We start from the raw sequence: 12,168 nt of genomic DNA, 5'->3' as shown, positions 1-12,168 counted from the left end.
CACCACCGGACATGCACCCCCCCCGGACATGCACCCCCCCCCGGACATGCACCCCCCAGGACATGCAGCACCCCCCGGACATGCGGCACCCCCTGGACATGCACCCCCCGGACATGCAGCACCCCCGGACATGCAGCACCCCCCGGACATGCACCCCCCGGACATGCAGCACCCCCCAGACATGCGGCACCCCCGGACATGCACCCCCCCCGGACATGCACCCCCCGGACATGCACCCCCCCAGACATGCAGCACCCCCCGGACATGCGGCACCCCCCCGGACATGCGGCACCCCCCGGACATGCAGCACCCCCCCGGACATGCGGCACCCCCCGGACATGCAGCACCCCCCGGACATGCAGCACCCCCCCGGACATGCACCCCCCCGGACATGCACCCCCCCGGACATGCACCCCCCGGACATGCACCCCCCCGGACATGCACCCCCCCGGACATGCACCCCCCGGACATGCGGCACCCCCCGGACATGCGGCACCCCCCCGGACATGCACCCCCCCGGACATGCACCCCCCCGGACATGCACCCCCCCCGGACATGCACCCCCCGGACATGCAGCACCCCCCCGGACATGCGGCACCCCCCCGGACATGCACCCCCCCGGACATGCACCCCCCCCGGACATGCACCCCCCCGGACATGCACCCCCCGGACATGCAGCACCCCCCGGACATGCGGCACCCCCCCGGACATGCAGCACCCCCCGGACATGCAGCACCCCCCCGGACATGCACCCCCCGGACATGCACCCCCCCGGACATGCACCCCCCGGACATGCACCCCCCCGGACATGCACCCCCCCGGACATGCACCCCCCGGACATGCAGCACCCCCCGGACATGCAGCACCCCCCCGGACATGCACCCCCCCGGACATGCAGCACCCCCCGGACATGCACCCCCCGGACATGCACCCCCCAGGACATGCAGCACCGGGCACGGTGTCGCGGCTGCTCTCACGGGTCCTGCGCCCAGTCTGGGCCTCTGTGGACTTGGCTGGTGGACGGTCCTCACTGCGTCCGTGACTCTGTCTCACTCTCAGCTCCGTCTGCGGCGGGCCCAGCTCTCCAGGCTCCTCAGGGGGCGGCCATGTCCCCGTCAGTGGAGGGAGCCGCCTCCTCTGAGCCGGGCCGTGAGGGCGGACAGAGCGTGGAGCTGCCATGAGGAGCTCGTTCCCGGTCCGCCTTCTCCACGCTCCCCGACCCTCCTGGGCGGCCTCCCGGCGCCTGCTGGCCCGCGTCAGCCGGTGTCTGTGGACGGAAGGAAGGAGGGAGCGCGAACAGCCCCTCACACGCTGAGTGAGGAGAGGGGCGACCACACCCGCAGCGCCCTGCCACCGCCTCCCTCCCGCGGGCACGCCGGGCTGGGCTCACACACCTCCCTCCCGCGGGCACGCCGGGCTGGGCTCACACGTCTGTGAGCCTCCGCCCCAGTGCAGAGGCCCTGGGCTCTCCGGCGAGACCGCTGAGGGCTGGGAGGCCACGCCCCAAACCAGGGCCCAGGGCGCAGAGCTGGCTTGGAACGCAGTCTTCGGGCGCCGCGTGGAGACCTGGCAACACCTGATTCTGGAGGGAGTGGAGCTGGGAGCAGAGGGGACGCCGAGGACCTGGGACCCGAGGGCCCTTTGCTAAGGCCCCCAAGGGCAGGATGTGATGAGGCCGTTACGCCCTGGAGGGTGAAGCCACGCGTCGGGTTTGTGTGACTACTGATAGGGCCGCGTGACCGGCCCAGGTCGGGGGAGTGAGGAAAGGGCTGACACGCGCCGTGGCCTCTGCCCAGAAGTTGTGTGTAATTGGGGGGAGCTTAAAGCATCTCATGTTACTGGGCGCCTGGAGGCCAGTGCCCAGGTGTGAGCCGGTTTAATCCTGAAGCAGAAGGTGGATACGGACAAAGTTCTGACCTACTTCACGCCAGAGGAGGGGTCCGGAGTCGGAGTGCAAGCTGATGGCTACGATGTTGCTCAGCCCAGTGATGGACACTCTCGTCGTGGGGTACAGTGTTACAAGCTTGTCCGTGGAGAACTCAGGAAGATGAATAAGACAATTTAAAGGCACATTTAGGGAGCGGCTCTGTCTGCATTGATTAGCAATTAGTGAGAAAAATGGACACAGTACCAGAGGAGTCAATTGACTGCAGTGAAATTAGACGCTAACAACACGGGACATGAAATTCCATCCATTAAAAACGGTCAGGGAACCTATAGCCATGGTTCGAGGTGCGGAGAACTGCAAAGCTCTGGACAACTTAGTGCCTATTAAGAGCGAGCCAGTGGAACGTAAAAGGCCGTTAGAAATAAAACCGGCCGTTTTATCAGTGGAGGCATGGGACACAACAGGGAGTGGTGCTGAGGCCCCGTTCTGTGGGGCCCAGACGGCCGCACACCCAGCGCCAGTGATCTCTCTGGACTCGGACGTGCCGCGTGAGCACACTGCCGAGCCTGCTCCCCGCCACGTTAGGTTGGACCCCGTGACGAGTCACACATCCACCTGGACCCAATGCACTCACTCCACCTCACAGCGAAGACCCCATGCGAGGAACAAACGGTCATGTTCGCATGAAAAATCCTCGAAACGTTTCCTGCTCACTAAAGATGGACACGGATATCAGCAAATGGGTCCTCTGTTTGCAGTAAGACAGCTCACTCAGCACCTACAAAACAGACACACACATATATACACAGACACACACAGATACACACAGATAGACACGCACACACACATAGACACACACACACATAGACACAGACACATATACACAAGAACACACACAAATACGCATACACACATACACACAGACACACAGACACAGACACAGATACAGACATACACATATACATACACACACAGATACACACATCGACACACATAGACACACATAGATAGACACACACAGATACACACAGACACATACATGCACAAAGACACACAGAGATACACACAAACACATACACAGATATACACATAAACATGGACACACAGAAACACACAGATAAACACACACACAGACACACATATATACACAGACACACAGACACACAGACACATGGACATACAGATAGACACACAGACATACACATGGACACACATGTAGACACACAGACACACACAGATAGACACTCAGACACACATGGACACAACAGACACACATACACATGGACACACATAAGCACACAGACACACTTATACATATGGGCACACATAGACACATGTACACATGGTCACACATAGGCACACAGACATACACACACACAAATACTCATACACACAGAGACACACAGACATACATACACAGACACAAACATACAGACACACAAATGCACACACACACAGACACAGAGACACATATAGACGCACAGGTGTGGGTCTCACCCTGTGGTCACGGCCAAACCTCTCCTGAACGCGGTGAAGAGTCTCCGTGGCACAGCTCTGCTCTCGGTGACGCTGAACCCCGCACCCTCGGCGCGTGGCTGACGCCGTGGCCCCGGGGCGGTGTGGTGAGCAGACGGCAGGTTGGCCGCAACCAGGTGCGCATTGCCGTCCCATGACCCCCGTCCTGAGTCCAGATTCCAGACCAGGAAGCAACCCAGTTTCGGGGACCCCCGGCGGTGGCATCCCCGTTTTACCAGGCCCGTCTCCTGACTGAGACACGGGGTTGAGGTGCCTTCTGCTGAGGCTGCTGGGGCGTGCGGACGGGGCACACCCAGGCTGGCTCGGGCACCTCTTGGAAGACAAGCTGGGGGGGCGGCCCAGGAGAGGTGACGGGCTCCCGCAGCCCAGCCAGGACCTCGGGCCTGACGTCCCGGGCTGGTGCCTCTTCGGGGGTGACCCACGGCGCCCACGCCGGGCTCTCTGGACGGGCCCTGGGATGCCGGGGTACGAAGGCGCCGGCCTCACAGACCCAGCCACCCACACGGCTCTGGGGCCCAGACTGCCCAGGGCTGGACGGGGAGTCCACCCACGCCTTCTCGGGGGGACCGGCTGGCCCTGCTCCCCGAAGCCTTGCCTCCGGTTCCTGCATTCTCGCCTTTCCCAAGTCCATCCTGTGCAGGAGCTTCCGCATCGAACACCTCAGCTTCTGGAATCAGCATGAAACTTGGTCACATTGGTGTTCTTTAAGTACAAGTGAAAACCACATTATTGCTGAAACCGGTGTGGCTCAGTGGATAGAGCGTCGGCCTGCGGACTCAAGGGTCCCGGGTTTGATTCCGGTCAAGGGCATGTACCTTGGTTGCAGGCACATCCCCAGTAGGGAGGTGTGCAGGAGGCAGCTGATCGATGTTTCTCTCTCATCGATGTTTCTAACTATCCCTCTCTCTTCCTCTGTAAAAAATCAATAAAATATATTAAAAAAGAAAAAAAAAAGAAAACCACATTATTGCTGAAAAGCCAAATTCTCACCGCAGAGAAAGGAAGGGACGAAATGAAAGGAAATCAGGAACACGCACCCTCCCCCCCGGGTCTCCTCCCCCCCGGGTCTCCTCCCCCCCGGGTCTCCTCCCCCCGGGTCTCCTCCCCCTGGGTCTCCTCCCCCCGGGTCTCCTCCCCCCGGGTCTCCCCCCCCCGGGTCTCCTCCCCCCGGGTCTCCTCCCCCCGGGTCTCCTCCCCCCCGGGTCTCCTCCCCCGGGTCTCCTCCCCCCGGGTCTCCTCCCCCCGGGTCTCCTCCCCCCGGGTCTCCTCCCCCCGGGTCTCCTCCCCCCGGGTCTCCTCCCCCCCGGGTCTCCTCCCCCCGGGTCTCCTCCCCCCGGGTCTCCTCCCCTGGGTCTCCTCCCCCTGGGTCTCCTCCCCCCGGGTCTCCTCCCCCCGGGTCTCCTCCCCCCCGGGTCTCCTCCCCCCCGGGTCTCCTCCCCCTGGGTCTCCTCCCCCCCGGGTCTCCTCCCCCCGGGTCTCCTCCCCCCGGGTCTCCTCCCCCCGGGTCTCCTCCCCCCGGGTCTCCTCCCCCCCGGGTCTCCTCCCCCCGGGTCTCCTCCCCCCGGGTCTCCTCCCCCCGGGTCTCCTCCCCCCGGGTCTCCTCCCCCCGGGTCTCCTCCCCCCCGGGTCTCCTCCCCCTGGGTCCTCTCCCCTGGGATCCCTACCCCAGGGCCCCCTCCGCCTGGAACCCATCCCACTGAGCCCCCTTCCCCTGGGCTCCCTCCCCCTGAGCCCCCTCCCCCTGGAACCCCTCCCCCTGAAGCCCCTCCCCCTAAGCCCCCTCCCCCAGACCCCCTTCCCCCAAAGCCCCCTCCCCCAGAACCCTCTCCCCCTGGAACCCCTCCTCCTGGGGCCCCTCCCCCTAAGCCCCCTCCCCCAGACCCCCCTCCCCCTGAGCCCCCTCCCTCAGACCCCTCTCCGCCTGAGCCCCCTCCTCCTGAGCCCCCTCCCCCTGACCCCTCTCCCCCTGAGCCCCCTCCCCCAGACCCCTCTCCCCCTGGAACCCCTCCTCCTAAGCCCCCTCCCCCTGATCCCCCTCCCCCTGAGACCTCCTCCCCCAGACCCCTCTGCCCTTGAGCCCCCTCCCCCAGAGCCCCCCTCTGGGCCCCCTCCCCCTGAGCCCCTCCCTCTGAGGCCCCTCCCCCTGGCCGCCCTCCCTGGGCCCCATGCTGACATCATGAGTGTGTCCTGGGCATCAGATTTCCGTTCAGCAGTGGTACTTCTGGGAGATGCTGCAAATGACACGTTTTGAAACCCAGTATTTGCTGCCATGAAGACCAAGTGCATTAGTGTGCAAGCCCTCCGTGTGGCTGTGCAGATGTCAGGAGCATCACTCGTCGTCATTCCGCAACCGCGGCAGCCTGGGGCGCCGTGCTGGGAGGCCCGCGTGCGGCTGGGTCGTTGGCAGAGATACACACCCAGTTCCTTCTGCGCAAACAGCATCTGCGGTTGTTTTTATAGAATTAAAATTTTTTATTGCTTTAAAAGTTTTATTTCCACAGCATGCACTGCTCACTTTCCCTGAGCCACCGGTCCTGTTCCAGCCGCGCTCTGTCCTCGGGGGTGTAGGTTTCCCGGGACACGTGTGCCATTTAACAGGCTGCTAATGTGAAGTCCTGGCGGCTGAGGTCACTCTACGGGAACCCAGAATTCTGTGGATGAATTAAGTTCATTTATTCAGTCAGCACATATTTTTTCACTCCCTACGGGGAGCTGGGCTCTGTTGTACACTCGGGGGTTGGAGCCACACATGGAAAGTAAGGAAAATGTGGTCCCTTCCCTCAGCGGCCTGCATGCTGACGGAGGGCTGTGGCAGTAGGAGTGCACGTGACGGTGCTGCCGGCTCGTCACAGATGCTGAAGCATTAGAGGCTCGAACAAGCCGGGACTGGGACACCCTCAGACCGGGGGCGGGGAGGCACCTTCGAGCTGAGAGGTGACTGACCCGGGAGCCAGCACATGGCGTTTCCAGCAATACGTCTGTGCTTTTCCCAACGGCCCGGGGGCGGAGTCGGGAGCGGCCGTGGCGGGGCGCTGGGAGCTGAGATGGGCGCGGCGGGGGTGCTTTCAGGCCGCCCTGAGGCTGTGCTGACGCTCAGGCACAGGGCGGGCAGCCGGGCAGCGACTCCGCCGCGGACCCACAGGTCTGTGGCCCAGCAGCCCAGTGGCAGCCGTGCTGCCGCGATGGAGCTGCGGGCGCCCCACCCTGTGCCCGTGCCGGTGGCTGAAGGCCCTCGCAGGTGGTGGCTCAGGGCACTCTCTGTTTTCTCTTCAGGAGCTGGAAGCTGAGAGCCAAGGACGAGAGGAGGCCTGGTGTGCAGGGCGACCGCGTGCTGGCCGCGGCCCTGGAGCGCTCGCTGCTGTCCCTGGAGGCCCTGCCCCAGGCTGTGGCCCGGGATCTGCTACCCAGGATGCAGCAGGGCGGGCGGGCAGCCCAGGTGACGTCACAGCTCTGGGGTCTGGGCTGGGTGTCACCTGGGGGATGGGGAGGGGGAATTCTTTTTCTTCGAGATTTAAAAACGTATTGGGTGATATTGGTTAATGGGATCACTAGCTTTCGAGTGTATGTTCCCACGGTACGTGGCCTGTACACGTGTGCCCACCACCCAGTCAGTTAAGGCTGCGGGTTCGCAAGGAGCACCGCCTGGTCCTCAGCCGCGTCTCCTGGCTTCTCAGGTGTCTGTCCAGGCGGTGGGTGGTGTGTGAGGGGAGGGGTGCACGCACAGAGGGTCCCTGGGGTCCCCAAGTCCAGCAGTGGCTGCCTGCGCCCCTCGATGCCGAGCCTGAGGGATGGGGTCCCCAGGGTGTCCCCCTGGGACAGGCCACAGCCCCAGGAAGCCCCCGTCGATCACGCAGCAGGACGCCAGGGCAGCCGGAGTGTCGGGTCACCGCGGGGAAGGGGCGGGACGGGAGTGGACGCTCCCCCGCAGGAAGGACACGGGAACTGAATTTGGCCGGGATTGGGCGGCCAGGGGACCCCCTGCCCAGCGCCCAGGCCTGTCCCGGGGAGACCCTGCGGTCCCCGTCTGAAACCTCTCCTCCCGCACCCTGCCCTCCGCGGGCGCCATGTAGGTGCTGGGTCTGGGCACCGCGCTGGCCCCGGGGAGAAGCTCGCTTTGTGTCGGCGGGAACCTGCTCGAGGCCCTTTCAGGGGGCGGGGGAGGGGGTGGGAGACACTCCCGGGAGCTGCCGGGTGTGCCAAGCGGCCCCAGCACCTCGGAGGCCTGGGACAGGCCGCACGGGGAGGGAGATCTGTCGTGGAGGCTGCAGGACGGAGGCAGCTTGGCATCGCTCTGTGGTCAGAGAGCCCGCAGGGGCCACACAGCGCAGCCCCTGCAAAGCACCGGGACCCTCAGCGCCCAGCGCCCAGCGTGAGGAAACGGCCCTGACCCTGCCCTCAACCCACTGCAGCCGGGGACTCGCCACAGAGTCAGCGCCACCTCGCCACAGATCGCGCGGCCTCTGCCCACGTCAGCGCCCACGTCAGCACCCACGTCAGCGCCCACGTCAGCACCCACGTCAGCGCTCACGTCAGCGCCCACGTCAGCGCCCACGTCAGCGCTCACGTCAGCACCCACGTCAGCGCCCACGTCAGCGCCCACGTCAGCGCCCACGTCAGCGCTCACGTCAGCGCCCACGTCAGCGCCCACGTCAGCGCCCACGTCAGCGCCCACATCAGCGCTCACGTCAGCGCCCACGTCAGCGCCCACGTCAGTGCCCACGTCAGCGCTCACGTCAGTGCCCACGTCAGCGCCCACGTCAGCGCCCACGTCAGCGCCCACATCAGCGCTCACGTCAGCGCCCACGTCAGCGCCCACGTCAGCGCCCACGTCAGCGCCCACATCAGCGCTCACGTCAGCGCCCACGTCAGCGCCCACATCAGCGCTCACGTCAGCGCCCACGTCAGCGCCCACGTCAGCGCCCACATCAGCGCTCACGTCAGCGCCCACATCAGCGCCCACATCAGCGCTCACGTCAGCGCCCACGTCAGCGCCCACGTCAGTGCCCACGTCAGCGCTCACGTCAGTGCCCTCGTCAGCGCTCACGTCAGTGCCCACGTCAGCGCCCACGTCATCGCCCACGTCAGCGCCCACGTCAGTGCCCACGTCAGCGCTCACGTCAGCGCCCACGTCAGTGCCCACGTCAGCGCTCACGTCAGCGCCCACGTCAGCGCCCACGTCAGCGCTCACGTCAGCGCCCACATCAGCGCCCACGTCAGCACCCACGTCAGCGCTCACGTCAGCGCCCACATCAGCGCCCACATCAGCGCCCACGTCAGCGCCCACATCAGCGCCCACGTCAGCGCTCATGTCAGCGCCCACGTCAGCACCCACGTCAGCGCCACGTCAGCGCCCACGTCAGCGCCCACGTCAGCACCCACGTCAGCGCTCACGTCAGCGCTCACGTCAGCGCCCACGTCAGCGCTCACGTCAGCGCCCACGTCAGCGCCCACGTCAGCAGACCGGCAGACAAGGCTGTGCGTTGTTCGGGGTAAACAGTATTCACTTCGTTCTCTGTTGCTCTTTTACACAAAATGTCAGCATCCAGTCAGACTTGGGGGAAAGGAAGGGAGAAGAAAGAAGACGGGTCTCATGGTCGAGAGAGGAAAGAGGCAACAGAAGAAAACCCAGGTGTGACTCGTGTTGCGACGACGGGAAAGGCCACGTTAACGATGAAGACAAATAGGCGGCAGGACTGAGGGGCGGCGCGGGAGCGGGCAGCGTGGCCACGGGCCACGGGAGCAGAACCAGCTCCTGAGGGCTCAGGGATGAGATGGCCTCAGGTCAGGGACCGCATCTTTCAGAACAAGATGCGGAGGGCGGAGACGAGAGACGGCGTGGAATGTTCGACGCGAACCCTCCACGGGGGCCGAGCTGACGTCGGAACTGGAGCCTCCCGTCCAGCGAGTTCAGGTTTATTTTTAAGCCCAAAGCAAGATCGCCGCGTCCCCGCCTCCACGCTCAGCCGAGCACGGTTTGTGCTGTTTTCCAGGCAGACAGTCCCCGGGGCACAGCCCGGAGGCAGCACCGAAGTGGGAGTGCGTGTCCACACCGCAGGCGGCTTCAGGGTCAGCGAGGATGCGAACAGGCGGAGCGGAAGCCCGGCCTGGCCCGGCAGCGTGAGCCTGGCCTCGCTGGGACCTCGCCAGCCCGAGGTGCAGACAGATGGACACAGCTCTGCTCCCACCATTCCCTTTGCTCCCTGGCTGGGTCCGAGGCTGCAGGTGCAGCTTCCGGCGAGGACGCGTGCAAATCAGGGCGAGTGTGGGGGAGGGGGGAGGTGGTGCGGGGGGGGAGGGAGGTGGTGCGGGGGGCGGGGAGAAACAGCCGTTCCCCTCATGGCGTCTCCTCAGAGCAACCCCAGGCTGCGTGATGCAGTGTCCCGTGCAGAACGCCATGGTCTAATACCCGCCACATCTGACGGTCACATTTCTCAAAATTCATCGGTCCTGTGGCCTAGAACTCAACCCCTTCCCGCCTCAGGCGTCGGGGACTCTCCGAGCTGTCTGGGGACTGACCTTCCCCCGGGAGAGCTCCGTGTCTCGGCTGCAGAGGGCACGGCCGCCTTGCAGAGCGGGACCAGCGTGAGGCTCTGAAGCGGCCATTCCTTTTGTCCTGATGACGGCGCTGTCAGCAAGAGCGATACCTCCAGTCCTCACCCCTGCACGGGGCGACACCTAGAGCCTCAGCACCATTAAGCACTGACAACCTTGTCACCGTGTTGAAAGGGAGAGAGAAGTGGGTGGAGAGGGAGAAAGTCAGAGAGAGACAGAGAGACGGGGCAGAGACAGAGAGAGACACAGAGAGAGAGACAGACACACACAGGGGGAGAGAGAGAGAGAGAGAGAGAGAGGTGCCAGAGTTGCCCCATGGCCTGAGAACAGGACGCCGTGGTGAAGTAACGCTGACTCTCCAGTGATGCGCAGGGGTTTCTGAGCTCTCCACCAGCTCCCAGCTCTCACTGTTGTCCAGGGCCATCCCGGGCCAGCTCATTAGGACGCCTGTGAACAGCCCACTCCGTGTGCTCTGTCATGCCAGCCACAAGCACCTCTTGATCAGCGTGCTTGTCAGCACTGCCTCCAGGCTATGAGGCAAATTGGAGAAAAGGTTTGCTGTGTGGTCAAAAGATGGCCCAGTCTGGGTTCCCGGTTTGTTTTGGATCCTTGACACTAGAGAGCATCTGATGAGCAGGAGGGACCAGGGTACAGGCAGACGTCTCATCCACTCAGTGTTTGCTGGCACTGAGCTGCCGGCCTCCAGGCCTTCCTGGCAGTTTCTGTCCGTAATTGTGCACCTGGGGCTGGGCGGTGACATGCAGGAGAGGAGGGAGGCCTGACCTTCAGCTCTGGGACCCGGCCCAGGGGAATCTGGGAGCGAGGAGGTCCACCTCAACGAGTGTCCTGCTGGTTGGGAGGTAGGGGATGCAGTGCAGGCTGTAGTCTAGGATGTGTGTCACAGGCTGCAGGAAGCCACCCTGATTCCCCAGATGAATTAACCACTTCCTTCCCAGGAACCTCTTTAATAACATACTTCCAGTTATACCTACTAATGTCTGTGACTTAACTTGCATTTCAGTCTGCAAGCTGTTTAAAGACAGGTCCATGTCTGAGTTGTTCTTCCCTCATTGAATATAGTCCAGAACTTGTCACACAGTAGCAGTAGTGTTCGTGATGCTGCTGATGGTGATGATGGTGATGGTGAAGATAGTGATGATGATGATGGTGGTGATGATGATGATGGCGATGGTGATGATGATGATGATGGTAGTGGTGATAAAGGTAGTGATGATAATGATGATGATGAAGGTGGTGATGGTGATGATGATGGTGGTGATGTTGATGGTGGTAATGATGATGATGGCAATGATGGTAATGATGGTGGTAGTGATAAAGGTGGTTATGATGATGATGATGATGATGGTGGTGATGATGATGGTGGTGATTATGATGATGATGGTGGTGGTGGTGATGGTGGTGATGATGATGATGATGGTGGTGATGGTGGTGATGATGATGATGATGATGATGGTGATGATGGTGGTGATGGTGGTGATGATGATGATGATGGTGGTGATGGTGGTGGTGATGGTGGTGGTGATGATGATGATGATGATGATGGTGATGATGGTGGGGATGATGGTGGTGGTGATAAAGGTGGTGATGGTGATGATGGTGTGATGATGGTGGTGATGGTGAGGAGATGATGATGATGATGATGATGGTGGTGATGATGATGATGGTGGTGGTGGTGGTGATGATGGTGGTGATGATGGTGGTGATGGTGATGATGATGATGGTGATGATGGTGGGGATGATAGAGGTCATGATGCTGGATGACGGTGAAGCACACCTGCTCTGAGGTGTGTGCTAAAGTAGGCACTTTTACCTATATGCTCTCTAATCCTCACAGCTGCTATAGGAAAAGAAATTATTTTCCAAGTTGTGTAGGTGGTAAAGGTGAAGCTCAGAGAGGTCTCCAGGGGTGCCAGTCAGAGCTGTGCGGGCAGATGGGCCTGGTCTGAACAGCCTCCCACCTGCGGCACTTACCGCGCATGCGGCGGGCTGTGGGATTGCCTTGGCTTCGGAACGTGCCCAAAGCATTTCCGTCTTCGTGGGTCATCAGGGCACTTCGGGGGCTGTTCTCGGATGCTCGCACTCAGGGGACCACGCCACGGCGCCCCCCTGGGTTCCACTGGCACACCGCGTGAGGCGTTAATGTTTCGGAAGCGGCCATGCCACGTGTGGAC

The 12,168-nt window shown here is 62.5% G+C and overlaps 1 protein-coding gene across 1 annotated transcript in view; it reads left to right on the top strand.

Moving 5' to 3' along the window:
• The window catches only part of PTPRN2 (protein tyrosine phosphatase receptor type N2), a 428,035-nt gene that overhangs the window by 139,161 nt on the left and 276,706 nt on the right, over positions 1–12,168 (top strand). The window contains exons 6-7 of the mRNA XM_054726069.1: positions 6,698–6,860; positions 7,851–8,756. Coding sequence (XP_054582044.1) covers positions 6,698–6,860; positions 7,851–8,756 — 1,069 coding nt within the window. The remainder of the gene's footprint in view (positions 1–6,697; positions 6,861–7,850; positions 8,757–12,168) is intronic.

This window comes from Eptesicus fuscus, chromosome 14, assembly GCF_027574615.1.
Source record: "Eptesicus fuscus isolate TK198812 chromosome 14, DD_ASM_mEF_20220401, whole genome shotgun sequence".
Classification (NCBI taxonomy): Eukaryota; Metazoa; Chordata; class Mammalia; order Chiroptera; family Vespertilionidae; genus Eptesicus; species Eptesicus fuscus.
This window is presented reverse-complemented; position numbering and strand designations above follow the sequence as displayed.